The 16,884-nt window shown below is 47.9% G+C and overlaps 2 protein-coding genes across 2 annotated transcripts; one reads left to right on the top strand and one right to left on the bottom strand.

The window, feature by feature from the left end:
* Positions 1 to 1,892: 1,892 nt before the first annotated feature.
* On the top strand, positions 1,893 to 2,559 carry PpBr36_10983 (uncharacterized protein; the record flags this gene model as incomplete). The annotated part of the gene is made up of 2 exons (XM_029898089.1): positions 1,893 to 1,970; positions 2,026 to 2,559. 2 exons carry the CDS (start codon positions 1,893 to 1,895, stop codon positions 2,557 to 2,559), a joined length of 612 nt encoding a protein of 203 aa, XP_029743648.1.
* Positions 2,560 to 3,487: 928 nt separating this feature from the next.
* PpBr36_10982 (uncharacterized protein) lies at positions 3,488 to 3,859 on the bottom strand (the record flags this gene model as incomplete). The annotated part of the gene is made up of 1 exon (XM_029898088.1): positions 3,488 to 3,859. A coding segment is annotated over one exon (372 nt), but the record flags the coding sequence as incomplete, so codon positions are not given.
* Between the last annotated feature and the right edge of the window lie 13,025 nt (positions 3,860 to 16,884).

The following is a 16,884-nucleotide window of genomic DNA, read 5'->3' as shown; positions in this document are numbered from 1 at the left end:
CACAAGTTCAGACTGGACCTTTTCCTTTATAACGTTGCGTGCCCCCTGATGGCCACCCAGAAATAACAACACTTTTACTTTTATCCTCAAACTTCTATTGTAAATATCTCGACGAACTCTTCACTTTTACATTTATATTTTCATACTTACATTTTCGAATCCCCAATAAAACAACATATTGAAACCCAACAGTCTTCTGCCATTGACGATGTTGGCAATGGCGAATCAATTGCAAAAGCCTCCCGAAAATGGGGTATACCTAGAAGTACCCTTCGTAACCGTCTTCGAGGTTCTCAATCTTTTAACAAAAGCACAAAGCCCTTTTCAAAATGTGTAACCATGCGATCTAGGAACACGCAGCAAAGTTTTCAACAGATTCATGCGACCACGTGACAGGAGCTCTTTCCAAGGCCGAGTCGAACAGCAGACATTTCGTGACACTCGCGTGCTTTGTGGAGAGAAAGAATGTAGGAACTTTTGTTATATAAACCTGCGAGTCTGCGATCAGTAGGACCGGGTTTCCCTGACGTTAGCACCGTACTGACCAGGCTCTAGGAAATAGCGAGTAGGGGTGGGACAGCCCAAAGTGCGATGGGCTAGCTGTTCGGACGACGAAGCCCCGACCCACATACTACCCCACGAAAGCATAGCGGTTTCTTATCAACTACAGGGATGCGCTGCCCAGGTTTGTAATCCTGCCGAACAAAAGGGATGTGACCACACCGGGTTTAATAAATTGAGCTGCAACGTCCAAGCTACTCGGATGTGATATGCATAACAAGTTTCCAAAAATGCTGTGCTGCCTCAATATCCCTGGCAGTATTTCATGACCCAAATAGTAAGGAAATTTTATATTAATAAACGTATTGTTCCTTTACCAAAATTTTGTGTTAAACGTGGTTAAAGTTGACGATTTTGTATGTAAATGTTTGATCCAATTTTAGTGTTGATCCAGATTTTAGTGACCCCCTCTCTGAGGGGGTCCGCAAAGCCAAACCCACAAGTACAGTAGTGTCTGTTAGTCGATGCTTGCGGAGCTTGCTAATGGATTTCTACAGCCAGACCCAGCGTTGGCTTGGCCATCCACACTCGACCATGGGAACCTGGGAGAATAAGCCGGGGCCTGCATATGCCAAGCTTTGAGAGTAGGGATAGTTGATCTATTTGGCACTATCGCCCCATGGTGGAGGGATGCCAAGCGATTAAGCGACGCACATCCTTGTTTTGGCACCCCATCCACATTGACTTCGGTTGCTCGCGTAAGGACGGCCCCTACTGTACACCGGTCACCGTTTACATACTGTAGTAACATGCACAAAATAGAAGCCATGAACTGCGTTGAGGTGGGTGCTGCCAATCAAGCAGTATGTCAATTAACAGTCAAGCTGACCCCGACCGCGCAGGAATCTGCACACTACCTTACTCAAATACCAAGTATTTTCACGGGTTTCGTCCGAGGACACACGCAGCTGCTCGGAAGTATCGACAGCTATACCGTCACAGAACTAGAAGGTAAATGCCCTGGCCTGTCCAAGCACGAATGGCGCCAGCTTGAGTCACTCTTGGAGAGCGGGAAGCTGTTGCCTGGAGCCAGCTGTGAACAGCTTCAACTGTTTTTTGATGCGGTATGCGAGTTCAAAAGACAGATTCCTTCATTGGGTACATTCTTCAATGATATGAACTACTTGGAAGGAAGTGCGAGATACATAAAGCAGCTTTGTGAAAGTTGAACGCGGTTTGACTGTGCGACAGTCCCTTCGTGATATTTTCCAAGGTGTGACGAAAATTCGGACTGTGTGATTCAGAGCTCCGATACAAACTTCCACAATCTGCCGGTGTCGACAGTGGAGGAACAGTTTGACATTGCACAAAGATAACTCTGGCTCTGTGCAATGAGAAAAAGCCTGGCGTCGCCTGTTGGGCCACAGACGGCACTCCTTGCCAAGAGCAAGAGGCCCAGCGAAGATCCTGTCAGTTTGCGTTGGTTGCTCGGGGCTTGGCTTCCATTCTTCCCAAACTGACCAGCTTGCGAGTGGCGATCTTCATATGGTGATTGCTAAAGAAACACTTTTCAGGACACAGCAGCAGCTCAGCCACACATATGAAGGAGACTCTCTCCAGCCTGCCTTGAAAGCAGTTGTGGATCTCGTCCAAGAGGGAATTGAAATCCAAAACACGTTGCAGCCTTTTGTCACACAAAGTCTGAAGGAAACATCCCATAGGTCCGGATTTCCAAGCCTAGGAGAGCATGAGAGTGCGATCACAAGCTTTTTTGTTCGCATGTGCGGCTATAGGGTCACTTTTGGAGATTTTCAAGTACAACAAGATCAGTTACATCAGGAATTGCGTCGCGTATCTTTGGCCAGACACAGCCGTAAAAATGGTAGACCTTCAAAGAGGTCTCGAATAGATGGACGTTTCAAGATATTTCTCGTATCTGACGATGTTGATCAGACCAGCTTGGAGGGGATAGAAGGATATGGCGATGAGAGCCATGTCCAAGATGTCGCAGTAGCTATGCGCATTCTGATGAGCGACTGGCATCCATACGACGAGTAGAGCGGGTCGGGGTTGTCGATTGATGACTGTTTCCAATCCGCCATGAATAACGGTGGCAAGATTCTAATGCGCAGGGTCTCTTAACATGCTACATGTGAGGCCGCGTTCTGTTGTTAGTCACGCGAATCGCACTCCTTATTCGTCTCAACCACGAATTCCTCCGCGTAGAGGAACAAGTTCAATGAGACCCACAAAAGGTTGAACTTGGGAGTGAAGGTGCTTGAGCCAATTTGCCGGCGACAAAGGGGTTTAAGGCTTAAAAAATAAATAAATCCAATGTTAAAAAAGTGAGATAAATGGGCAGGTAAATACAACGCACACGCGGAGTGCTATCTATTTGCAAAATGCCTGCAAATGAGACCAAGGAACCCCACGATGTGTTGCTTCGCTGATGAAACAAGGGAAAGTCAACAAGAAAAAAAAATACCTTTGCATTCTTTTCAAGGCCGAAATTACGGGGGGCCAAAGGTATTGAGGCCGAGAGCCTGACCTGCACACCCCTCCCTCATTCGGAATCACCACTTCTATCTCTTCCTTGGCTTGGCCGAATTTGGCCTTTGGAAATATTTTCCCCAAGTTGTAACTCCGGTAGCCCAGTAAGCTATTGTAGCCCAAGATCTAACGGTTCAATCCCGTAGCGCAAGTTTATTCATGCTGTGACAGCTGGCAGGCTGTTCAGGGAGGTGAGAGCATTTGGTAATAAGGGTAAAGAACAGAGCTCTGTTGCTACCCATTCTTTTTCTCCATCAAGCGCCGGACAGTTGATAAGTGCGTCACAACTGCATACTGACTCTATGGCCGCAGCCGGGGGTGTGACCGTTTTGCTGTTTCGCCCATTCTTCTTGTTCACCAGCTTCGACACTGTACCGATGAATGATGATCAAACTCAGTAGTCCAAATTGGCTTCCAATGTCACTTTATCGGGCATCTATGACGTCGCCTCGGCCGCCGTAACGCTGGCCCTGGCTGGGTCCTGACCATACGACGCTAAAACTCTCTGCAACTTCTTTGAAGCAGCCTTGGTCATTTCAAAGGTACCCGGGTCGCTAGTGTCTTCAAACGCAGGTCTATTGTTGGCGCCGATTTCTTGAATAATGTGAACAGGAGGGGCAAGCCTGCGCCTTAGTGCTATGACGATTCGCAAGTGTTTCTGTGGCTTTTTGGGGGATTCTTTTATGCTGGAATTGTCATCAGATGACATTTGATCGAGCGAGAGCTTCGTAGAGAAATTGTTGGATTTGTGGCCCTTGCGTGCCAGACTTGTATGGGCAGGGGAAGATGTCCCGCGTAGGGCTACAGATAGAATCGTTGTCGCTGCTAATTAACTTGCGACAAGAAATATGGTGTGTAGCCTTCACGCGACCTGTTTGCAAAGAAGACTTCTATGAATTTTGAGGGGAACATTCATGTTTACGTGTCCCTACTGGTCAAAGCAACTATTTACGTCCTCAGTCAGAAAATACGATTTATCTTTTGTTAGGTTTGACATTTTAACGGCCAAATCTGGCTACGCAGATTAGAAAGTGACGTATTAGTGGCTTTACAAAAGGGATCCAAGTAGGGTAATCCCGCCAAGGAACTATGAGCTCATCCCTGCAAAATCAATATCAGATGCTGTAGGGACGGCAGTGCCAGTGGCCGTGGAAAAGACAAGGACAGGACCAGGACAGCTATCTGAGCATGTACTCAACGGCTAATCATTGCTCTGAGATTGTCACTCTTCTCTAACCTGAGCCCCAGACTGCAAAGCAAAGTTCACTCTCCGTCAATTTAATAGCAGGGTGTCCTGTCGTGTTTAGAGCCTATTTGATGCATGCTTGCTGTTTTTGCTTCATCTGTCGAAGTGAGTTCTGTCAATTTTACACACCTCAAGCAAGCAACCCTAACGACCAGGACTGGAGCGCGGCGTCCCGGCATTGATTATCTAACGTTAGAAAGTGACTCCATTATAGAGTTACTCCCTACATCCAGACGCACAGTTTTGAGCAAACCTATATTCCGCTTGCAGTACATACATTCAATCTTTAAATGTGGAGACGGCCTAAGGCTACTTGAGTGTACGTCAAAGGATGAAGGAAGGTCCGGATCATATGACAGCAGATCATGGGCCAGCTGGCCATCTTGCGCAACCGAGCGCTTATTGACGCACACCAACGAACACGTGCAGGCACATTGATTGGGTGGGAGAGCCATGTATTGTTGTAGGCGGTGCTATCTGTTGCATTAAATAATCAGTAGAAGCTTGGTATCACATGACCATCAAAGCTTAGTCAGCGTTAGGCGCACGATAAAAGCGCTGACACGCTCTTTAGCCTAGATAGCACCGCCTACAACAATACATGGTCAGATCCTCAATCAGTTCGATCGTGTTTCGTCCGTGCACAAGGCCCACCCGGCCAATCACGCCCCGCCTCAATCTATTCGACTTGGACAGTTCGTGGCACAATGGTAAGGGTGTTTCGACATAAAAGGCTAGCCGCGAGGAATGTGGGAAGCCATGAGAAAATATAGTTTGTGCAGAGATCAGCGGAAACTAAATACCCATTGCATCCAAGTCTCTAAACCAGCTATTTCATATTTCTGTTTCAGTCGATTGAGAGTGATGAAGAACTTATGTTCGAGGTTTGACACCCGCTGAAGTTTGCAACCGTACCCTTTTCCAATTTCAATTCTGCCAAAACATGTTTGAGCAAATTCTCAGCTTTCTCTATGCCTTCTCTTATCTCTAATAGGATAAGTTCAAAGTTCTTCACGTCTTTCTTGCACTGACAGTCACAGCTATCGTAAAGATGGCTTGGGGACATTTCCGACATCTCATTATCGGAACAAAGTTCATCTGGAACAACGAAGTCAACGAGACTCCCGGTGCTATCTGAGTCATCAGAACTGATCTCCTTTACTTCGTTGATCGACATGTTCGTATAGTCCATCGAACTACGCAGAGAGTTGACCGGATTCTGACAGCGAAAAGGAGGAATTTTTATCGAGCATACTTTAAGAATTGACGCAATATATATTCAGGCTCCCGCTTCTCATGACAACCTTATGTCCAATTTCCATATAGAAAGTAGCATAAAACCGCCAGTAATCAGCTCTAGAGCGACTGCCGAAATCCAAAAGCACAAACCAACTAGAACAACCACGCCGCCCACATCGTAGACCATATCCAAAATTGGCTACAAAAAGCTACTTCATACACCCCAGATTGCCAAGCAACAAGGCTCAAACTAGCTGTGAGGACTATTCACGCCAAGAAGTTCCGAGCAAATCTATCTGCCGCTTTCAGTACAGACATTAATCTTCAAAGTATAGGAACGGCCTGATGCCACTTGAGTCTACCCAAGGTGGAGGGAGATCCGGGTTTGACAGCAAAATAAGCTACAAACATACACTTTTGGCTCTAATGAGCCATGAAAAGTAGTACCTCGAAGTAGCTGCAAGTGCCCCACTTAGCTTCTTAGCCGAAGATTGCAGCTATAATACTAAATAGTGCTACAAGCTTACCATGATCGTGACAAAGAGTAGCCTCGGGAGATAAATATAAATGAGTGGAAAGGTTAAGTTCATCAGGCCTGTCACGGCCCGGGGTAAGCATAGCACGGAAGCTAGTCTATTGGCATCTATCGACGAAGATTCTACAATTTGGAGCAGATCTATCTTCCGCTTTCAGTACCTAACTATGCTGAAACTACTTGGCAAGATGGAGGAAGATCCAGGTTTGGCTGCACAAGTAGCTACAAACAGCCATTCTTGGCTCTAATGCCCGTCTGCGAAAGTATCTCGAAGTAGCTGTGATTCTCCCACTTGAATGTTCAACCGAATATCTCCCGTGACGGTACGAGTGGGACATGAGAATACTTGACTCTAGCGTATAACCGAATGGCAATTGGAAGTCGTTTCACCAGGACGAATGAGTACACAGTAATCAACGCAACGGTAACCTACACTGTATGGGGCAGATGTAGAAAATCGATGTATGCTGACGAAAGGAAGATCGTATTGCTCCTAACTGTACGAGCGTGAGAAACAAGATCTTGTTAATCGCATCAACAGCCTGCAGCGAGAGTTGCGGACAGTCCAGCTGCCGAGCGATTCTTCGGCTTGGGCTACAGTATTGCAGCAAGACAATGACTCAACGAGCCAGCCTTTCGACAGCGCGCCACCCTCGCCTTCTCGCTATCACTGGCGGCAAGAGAAGCATAGGCCGACGCAGTTGCAAGATCAGCGGATGTTAGTCGACCTGACGACAGAGGATACGGGCTTTCGATGCTCCAAATGCACGCAAATTTCCAGCTCCAGCGACAACTGCTTCGCATTAAGCGGCTGCGGGTGTGTAAGTTGTGTTCCCCCTCACCCACCAACATTATTCGTAACAGCTAAGGCGTGATCGCAGCCAATTTGTCCGACTTGTGCAAACCGAGGCTGCGACAGCCACAAAGAGCTAGGCGATCAGAGCATATTTCAGGTGTTCTGGACCAAATGCTTTGGCCTGGAAGACAGCGAGGACATGATGGTCTTGAAATGCGGCTAGTTATGATATCTTCTTCCGGACGAGTAGGGCTGACAACGTTCAAGCTCAGGTCATGTGTACCATGATGTCTGCAGCCTAAAATGGTTTCAGGCGTGCCAGATCGACACCAAAGAAAGAGACGGCGGGCCCTGTCCCCGCTGCAAGAAACACGTATACGATGTTTTGCCGCTGGAGTGGAAGCCACTCGGACTCGAGAGCATGGTTGACGCAGCTGTATTTTCTTGAGGCTAAGAAGGAGAGAATCAAACAATACTATTCGGGCTGGAAATCCAGCTCTTCTATGGAGACATCTACAGAATGATTGAGGCTTCCGTAGCTTGTCCTGGAGTCCGACCCGGCTTTTAGCTCTTGCAAGTAGCTCCGTAGAGCCCGCTTCACGTGGAGTCTGGCTTCTAGGGGGGCAGAGACTTGGTCCAGTTAGTTTTGCTCATGCATGTTGCAGGAGAAGTAACTCACTGAGTAACAGCAGGCGTCCGTTTCGACTTCTTTCTTCGCAGAGACAATCTTGCATGCCTTTTCTAATGATAGCTTTGAGGTCCGGTTTTCCTTTGTACAGTCTTGCTCGACCGCCAAACGTCTTCGCCACAGTCGAGTCAGCGGCAGAAGGGGTGCCTTCCAAGGACCCTACGTTGTCGAAAATGGAGATCAATATCATCTGAGGTCCGGTTAGCTGGGTCCGCACAAGGATGAGGATAGACCTTGCCTTCTTGGTGTCCTGATCAAGGACCGGGTTGAGAAGCCATTGGCCGGCCGGGTTGATAATGTCTAGGAACGATTAGCACTCATAAGTGAAACGCTGCTCTATCCTGGTCGAACTCACCTCGCTTCGAGATAAGCCAGACAAGATGTGCCTTTTGTCTGTTTCCTCTGGAAACCAGCTCTCTGAGGTAAGCTGCTTGAGCAGCAATGCCGTAGCCACTCGCCAGCAGCAGCACAAAATCGAACTCCAGCAGTGAAACACGTCTCCCAAATGGCCCACTGATGATGGCGTGTCGTCCTTCCTGACTATCTGCCAGATGGAGTTTCCTGGTAAACCCGCGCCGGCGCTCGACAAAAAGGTCTAGGCTTTTTTGCCTATCTTTTGACCACGAAGTCACCACAAACGGGTGGCTTTGGATAGAGGATGACGCGTCGAGCGAGGGAATGGTCAAATTGACGTACTGGCCGGCGGCAATACGCAAAGGGCGGGGCAAATGTATGGTCACTTTGATTGCCACCAGATGTGATGGCTCAAGGCTGACGGATACGCTTGCTAGCTTGCCTCCTTTCAGGTTGCGGCATATGAGACAGCAAGTACGATACACGCAGAGGATCAAGAAAACGGTAACAAAGCTAACGCAATACACTTCCAAACATCCGGGGTTCGAGAAGTCAAAGACCGACCGCAGGTGCCAAGCAATACCTACAGCAGCACTGGCCGCTAAGCAGTAATGTAGTACGATGAACACTTCGTAAAACCGATTTTTGAAGAAGCTAAAGGACGTAGGTATCAGAAGCTGGACGGCACAGGCAGCCTTGTTCGGTCAGTTGATCATGTTCGATGTTCGGCGGGCTTGCTACGGGAAGTGATCTCTTACTGAGAAGACCAAAATGTTGCTGCAATTGTTGAAGGAAAATGATTGACCGTTGAGTATCATTCCTATGCTGTGAAATGCTGTCAAGATGGCGGTTGTCCATGCTGCGACCCGATGGAAGAAAAAGTATGATTGACGGCTAGCACCAAGCAGGTCAATAAGAAAATCCGAATGAACTGCAAAAAGCAACGGCTGGATGTTGAATATGACCAAATACCCAGCCCGGACTGATCGGAGGGCAGGAGCTTTGAAGAGTATGGATATGTTAGCAGCCACGAAGCAGAGGCTCCACACAGCGATCGGTATGGGGAGGCTCCCGATATCACGATACAGAAAGTGAAGTCGAAAGGCTGTCTGCAGAGGGCGTAGATGGCCTCTGTATTTGTAGATGAATCGCGAAGTCAAGAGTAGAAGAAGCAGGCCTCCGACACACAGCGCGTAACGTTGGAGTGCCGAGTCCATTTTGAAGCAGAAGACAAGGGCACAAGGACCGGCCTTTCCTTACGTCTGTTCGCCAGAGTACACTGATACAAGAATGAATGCTGCTCAGATGCGCAGGAGGGCTCTAAAAGAAACTGGAACTTTCTTTCTGGCCATAAGATAGTGTTGTATCTGAGAATTAAGATACTGCTTATGATATCCATATTCGGTTTCAAGCCTTCTGGCAAATGCATTCATGGCTATTCTAAAAGTGGCTCACGATTGAACGCATCTAAATTGGAAGGCAGTCATGGAAGCTGATACCTGCTTTAAAAAATCGCATATGTATACAGAATGCGCATGATATCAGGTAATGCTACTTTTTCATAACCAACGAAATGAATAGCTTGATCTCGAGGGAAGGGTTCTCGGATAGGCCGCCTTGCTGGCAGCTGAAAGACGAGGACGAACACGAGAGAATGCATAATTTGTTGATCGATCGGTGCGAGCAGCTTCAAGATACGATCTTCAGCAAAGAGTTGATAGAACAAGAGCTGTGTCTGACCAAGGACGCCCTGATAGAGACCACCAGTCAATTGAGATCGACTAATGAGAACTTGCAAAAGCTGCGTACTGCCGCAAGAACCGAGGCAAGGTCCAAACACCAGCTTATTCTCACTCTATGGAACAGACTGAATGAGACGCAGCAGGTAGAAAGCAAGCGCACCAGCAAGAAAAGAAAGTATGATGACTTCCTTAGAGGCTGAAAGAGAAAGGCAAATGGCAAACAGATGTGGGACGACTAGTGATGGCAAGAGCAGCCTACCTCACGGTCGAAGGTCAGGCGAGTCAGATCAACCTTTACTGGCTACGTAGACTGCGATTACGGCATACATACAGCTACCAACAAGCAGTTATTTGCTTCGTGCTTATATAAATACAGTGAACCATGAATTCGTAGATGTTGAGAGATGTTCCATTGCTACCTATCGCACTGCGGCGTGACTCTGTATGCATCATATAAGATGGCCACAAAGGACCGGTGGCGCGCAAGCCTTCAAAAGCTTTCATCCAAAATCAGTGGAGAAAAACGCCTCTGGGGACCCAAGATCGGAGAACTAAGAGAATTTGTCTTTTTCTCGGCCGACAGCAAGAAAGACAACGGAAGACCACTTTCAGATGTTGCGCCTGGTGCGTTCGCTAACTATCTGAGCGACCAGCGTCGGAAGGCTCGCACGCTTAGGCCACGGACCTTGCAACCCTATGACTTTAGAGACCATAACATTCTCCTTTTGTCAGACTCGGACTCGGATCGAGACGACTGTCCAGAGGAGTTCACAGCCACCGCTACGGGTCCGGAAAGGCAGCGGTACAGCGTTCTTGGCGATGGTGACAAAGAACACAAAGGGGATGGGAAACCGGAGAAAACCCAGGCTGAAGTCGAGGTTCAGAAAGATCAGGCTGAATCGTTCCCGTTAATCTATGGGCAAGACAGCAACGAAGAGGACTATTTGGCAGACTCGGCAGCTGAAGAAGAATTGGTGAACGACATAGTCAAGCTTCTACCAGACCGGCCCCGGGCCGATTCGCCCACTTTGGGTACCGATGGCGCTGTCATTCGACGGAACTGCAGATACAAAATCCATGGTAAATCTTTTCATTAGGATCATGCAAGACATGTCTTCGCCGACTGTACCGTCACGTAGTTCTCTACCGGGAGTGGCTCTATCTCTATAATGTGATTGGACTAGCTTGAGCAGGCTACTTGAAAGCGCCAGTCAACCGACGTAGAATCCGGACTCAGAATGGTGGGCCTAAATGCAAGCGATTCACTCGCTTGTTCAAATGGAAGATGGCGAGTCCATGCGCCGGCTTTGCTTTCAATCTCAACAATAAGGCCATAGAATCCGATGTGCAAGCGGTTCTCTGACAAAGTTTAGTATTACGGAGCTACCATTTCTAATTATCTGGAAATAGAAGAAAATGAAGAACCAATGACGCTAGGTCTTAATGAAGAGCTCGCGATGGGTAGTTGGGAGAAGGGGAATTGTAAAAGATATGTGGAGGAGAGATAGAATGAGCCCATTTACAGCAAAGCACAAAGAACAAAGAACAACCATGGCCAGCTCCCTAGAAGAGAGACTTGCAGCTCCAGCAGTGGCGGGAAGTCGAGCGGTAAGGCTTTGCCCTGCTGTTGGCTTTGGAATGACTGCGCCGGTGGTAGTGCTAGCGTAGGTCCAATTCATAGCGATGGGAAGGGAGCTTGCGCCGGTGGCAATCGGGGTGTTCATGACGCCCGACGCAGTAGAGTTTGTGGATGTGGATTTGAATTTACTGTCTGTAGAGTTGTGGCAGGTCGCCTGGAGGGCAAGGGGGATGCCGTTTGGAGCAATGAAGGTTATTGGTGAGCAAGGCCGAGACTAGGCGATGTGTTGACTACGGGGCACATGCTTACCGCAACATGCGCGCTGCGATGCTTGAAGACGCAAGAAGCGTCGTCGGCGCCTATCTTGACGGTGATGGCAGGCTCACATGGACAGGGACTATGGGTGATGTCGCAGCCAGCAGCGACAGCATGGCCCACGCACGACTCTGAGCTCTGTGGGGCACCACCGATGATTTGAGCGTGAGCGGTTCCGGTGATGGCAGCAATCACCGTGAGACCCTTCATTTTCCGGCCATTCAGCGAAACGAAGAAAGAGAGAGGCACTAATGTTGATCGAGGGGCATTGGCAGGCCCTCACATGTTGATCGTTTGCAGACAGTCAGTAATTTATCAAGTGTGATCTGAGAAGCCGCATGCTCCTATTAGTTACCGCTGGTTTCGGCGTACGATGTGTCAGAGTTACTGGGCAGGTCTACCCGGGTGGAAACAAGAGCATGCTTGCAATCTTACGGGTGATGTACCAAAGCACAACCATAATACTGTAACGATATCTGAACTCCTTGTTCTGCGAGTTCGGCACTGTGACACTGCAGTATTGTAAACTTTAATCATGGACATTTGAACTTATCAAAGGCCAGTTGTGGACTTGAAGCTGGGAACACGCCGTTCTTTAAGATTTTCGATGGAGCTGTCAGCCTCGACACGAAGGCCTTGCAGAGGATAACTACAGAATGCGACCTAATTCTTGACAGACCAAAGTTCTGGCCATGTCGAATGAGATAATAGCGTTACACGAAAAGTCTATTTTGCAGCTTTGTAGATTGCTAATTTTCAAGCCTGATTTCTATAGATGGCTGTGCTTCGATTCTCAACGAGAAGGCTTAACCTCGGATTTGGAGGCAAGCTATAAACCCAAGACGCTGCCTCAAGAATCAGCTTATACTTGTTATAAAAAAGAGCTGCACAGTTCCATTCTCGACATCAAATGGAACCCTTCCTTTAGTCCTTGCCTTCTCTAAATATGGCAGGCTTAAGAAAATCTCCGCGGCTCCATCCGGAAGTACCTGTCAACACTGCCCCTCAAGATGCCGCCCCTCAAGACACTACCCCTCAGAGTGATGTTGAGACAATTGATGCTGCCAGGAAAACGCATAGAAGCAAGAGGAAAGCCGATACACAAGAGGGGAATTCTGGTGAAGACTTGAGGGCTCCTAAGATACAACGACGGGAACCGAGCAATTTGCCTGCCAGCCTAGGAGTTCCATCGATAGTGACAAACAACTTTCCAGGGGACGCTCCCGTGACTGGAACCTCTGTAGGCCAGGCAGCCAACCCCTCTGACCACCAAGGTCCTACCAATTCAATACATGAGGAGAAGCAGTGTTATGCCGATGAGTTGGAGTTTGAAGGAGCCTTGACAATGGTCACGTCTTTGACTGAGGCACATGCAGCACCAGGTTGGTATACAGAGATATTCCTAAAAGGACGGTCCACGTATCGGCTTAAGAAATATTATGGACTCTATTGGCTAGAAAGATCAAAGGTCGAACGATCGGAGTGTGAAAAGCGGTTCGAAAATAGATCGAAAAAAGAAACAAAGAACTGGGTAGTCGAGGCCGTCAAAGCAGTGGCAATCGAGTATAAACAAGAGCTTTGGGAACAGCGATTTAACATGGAATATTTCTTCGACAGACACAATTGGAAGAAGAACAAGAATGACGTCTCGCTGATGCCATGGGCTATGCAGGTAGAACTCGTATGGCGCGACACAGTGACAAAGGAGACTCACACAACCTGGGAGGTGCCAAGCACAGTTTGGAAATTGTTTCGCAGTCGTGACAAGGCAGAAGAAGCTATGCTTAGGACAGCTAAGAAAAGAGCAGAGTTGTCGAGTAAAATGGAGGAGAAAAAGGATCCACAAAAGAGATGGAAAACCCCGTCTCCAGACACTTGGGACGAGACCCCGGCAGGTACTGGGATGGGGACCACGTCTACAGCTATTTCAGGTTAGACCCGGTCTCCAGCCGTCAAGATCGAGCCCCCGTCTCCGCAGACCAGGAGCAAGAGCCCGTTGATGTTTGCCGACGGGGAGAATTCACCCCAGGATCCTGCGTCTGCGCAGAAGCAGCCGCAGTATGATCAAGCACGGTCTTATCTAACCCCATCGCCCGATCCTGATGACAACGCAGGACAAGCCGGAACAAGCATTTGAGGGGATTACAGTCGACTGTGGGACGATAAGTTTACATCAACATTCATTTCATTTTAACTGCGTTTAGGTTTAGATAGATTTAGATAGTGTCCTTTGTTTCTAATTGATTTCATTACAAGCATGCCGCTTCGGCCGCTTCGGTTTCCGGAAGGAAAGTACCTCACGCGAGTTCTTGAGTTAGTTGGCTGCTGCAGAAACCTATAGCTAAATTTTCTTCTATTCCCACGCCGTCGCGGTACTGAGCTGCGACTGAGCGTTGGATCCTTGGCATATGGCACCATTTTATCTGATTCTTGTTTCTCCGCTCACTTCGCTTCCATAGAGCCACATCGGCTGATTGACTACGCACCTACTAGTGCAACACGCTCTTCTCACCGTTTGTATGCTTTCCCGAATGAAGCTATTCCCATGCTTAATGTCTCTCCGGTGTCATGCGGTTTCGCTCATACCACGATAATCTAGAGACAGTAATGGGTTTGTGGGGCTATTCTCACTTTTTTGCTTTCTTTGATTGGAAAGCATTTCTAATGACTATTCTCAAATCGTTTTCACGACATTACACTTCATTCGTATTACAGTAGGCGCATTCCCGTAATCACCCCGTTACACATCCGATTCTGGTCCCCTTGAACCAACGTCTACCTGACTTCGTGGGACTAGGTCAGTTCACTGATTGATTTGGCAATTCATGCTTCTCCATGGCGGTACTACACCCCTCCAAAACCACAATGCTATGCTGTAGCAGCGCAACATCGTTACGCAGTTGAGCAGCTAGTCTTTGCAGCAACGACATAACACGTTCAATATCATTCAAGATCTGCTTCTCATCTTCATAATCTGTGCAACCGTCGGTCATGTTGTCCGTGTCGCTGCTGAAGGCGGAGAATTCTGTACTTGCAGTTTTGAGATCGTCATCATCGGTCTCCGATGAGTCAGGCAAGTAGGAAGTGTAATCTTTATGTAGGCAGGCGGTTTAGCTTCTGAGAGTGGGTAAAGTCATCCTGTTAGGTAGCCGATGGACCTTGGAAGGAAGCATCTTAGGAGGGAGCGAGACGTACGAGAAGCCATGTTTTGTATATCCCATGGATAAAAATGGATCTCATAAATCCTGTTTTTGCTCTAAACTGAGAGTGGTGCCGAGAAGCCGTTTTTATTCTACTTTGGGCTTTTTCTGACTTGGTAGATGACTCATGCGACTATGCAAATATCAGACCAGACGTTGAGGAGCCACATCCGTCAATCTCTCGCAGTTCGCGACGTCTACTTTGGCTATTGCTTGCCTGAGTGCGTTGGGTCAGACTAAATATTGTCCGCCTCGTATGGAAGTGGTCTGTTTGCACAAATGTACACAGCCCAGCCTAGTCTGGCTCTTATATAGGTCTCGAGTCTCCGATTCAATATGATTCAAGGGCAGTCATGTCAATCAAGCCAAAATCCCGCCAGCAATGTCATTCGGCCAGAGTCCCTCCAGTGAAAAGAAAGAATGGAATACCAAATGCAGACAGAAGCTAGCCGATCACATCAGTAAGTAGAACCGGATGAAGAGAAAACCAAAGGCTGACTCGGTTCCAGAAAAGCAGACGAACCTAACCGTGAGCCCCTGTGATGTACGCTTGTCAACCAAGGGGACTGCCTACACTTGGATATACACACCGCAAAGCAAGCACCTGTTTTCCAAAAACCTTTCGAGTCACAGCTTGGAAGGGTATAAAGAGCTTTATTCCGATGTTGGCCGTACGTTTTACGCCACTCTGACAGACCCAAATTATCATAGAACAGAGAGGGACCGGGTCACGAGCGAGGAAGGAGGTGTGTCGAGCAATCCCAGGCGATTGTCTTGGATCGAATTGGAAACTAAGCTTGTCAATTTGGAAAGCAGATTTGCCACCTTGGAGGCAGATTTTGGACTTCGCAACGCGTGGAAATTTACGTTTCTTGGGACGCTTGTCTTGGTTACTCTTTTAACACTGACTTTATGTTATCATATATATTGAATCTCTAAGTGTCATTTGGCCTCACATGCCCTGATCTTTGGGTGCTGCATACTCAAAAGGTCAGCATCGTTATCTTTTTTTACATATATATAATTAGCATAATGATGGATACTTATTCTTTTCCATAGAGAACGTAGCTGCTTTATAATCTATAACTTATTCTGAATTATCTCGAAGTGATGGTGACTCCTATTTCGCTGCTTATGTAGATATTCACTGCAACAGTGCAAGCAGTATATTACTTCGGCTTGACTTATAGAATAGAGCCCTTAGGGTCGTCGAATGCATACGCAGTGGGTACCCAGGCTCAATCGGCACTATAAGGAGCAGATACAAAACCAATAATCATGTTGAGTGTTTTTGCTGCGGGCTGGGCTATCCGCCGTACTGGCCGAGCAAGAATCAGAACCAGTTCTCGACCTGCCGTGGTCTAAAAGTCCATGACGCTCGTTTCTTGAAAGCCTGGCCTGGCCTGGCCTGAGTTGGTCGTGGGTGTGTCAAAGTCGCTCGCCGCACAGGTCCCAGCACCAAACTGTAGGTTATCACCTCTCGCCAAGTTCAATTCACACTGCCATCGGCGTCAATGTCGGATATTGTGGGTTGGAATAAACGCCGCCTTGGGATTTGTTTGGAAGACTGAACCCCAGCGCAAACTTGAGCTCCAGCATACAAAGTAAACCCATCCGTCTTGGCCCTTTGACATTCAACCAGCCGCTGCAGGGGAACCTCATATATCTCTAGCACCAATTGCAATCCAATGCCACCATATGTCCTGGCCTGCGTTTGTGTCCCGATGGCCAGCCTTTGGCTCATCCTTGACAACCACGTCCCGAGTGGCTGTTATGCTAGCTGGGCAAGCTCGAACTTTTGACTTTATTTGCTGAGAAGGGACTCAGAAGCTGCCGGAGCGCTGGTGAGCTAGCACAGAACACCACGGCCATCTGCTCAACGAAAGACCAGATAACAAGTGTAGAACGAGAAATAAGAAATGGCCAACCCCATGAAGCTTGTACTCAGCGTAGCATTCAGCTTCCCTTGGAGCTGTAGCTCATCGTGAACCGCATCCTGCTTATTGATGTGGCATCCTGGGCTGGTGGAACCGAGCTCACAATTGCCATCGGACGGTTCGTTGCAAGAGAGACAAGCGCATGTAAGGCTCAAGGTTAACCAAGAGAAATAAATGTGGACATAGATCAACCCCTGCCACT

Source organism: Pyricularia pennisetigena (genome assembly GCF_004337985.1).
Source record: "Pyricularia pennisetigena strain Br36 chromosome Unknown Pyricularia_pennisetigena_Br36_Scf_12, whole genome shotgun sequence".
Lineage (NCBI taxonomy): Eukaryota > Fungi > Ascomycota > Sordariomycetes > Magnaporthales > Pyriculariaceae > Pyricularia > Pyricularia pennisetigena.
The sequence above is the reverse complement of the archived record's forward strand: the minus strand, read 5'-3'. Positions and strand labels throughout refer to the sequence as shown.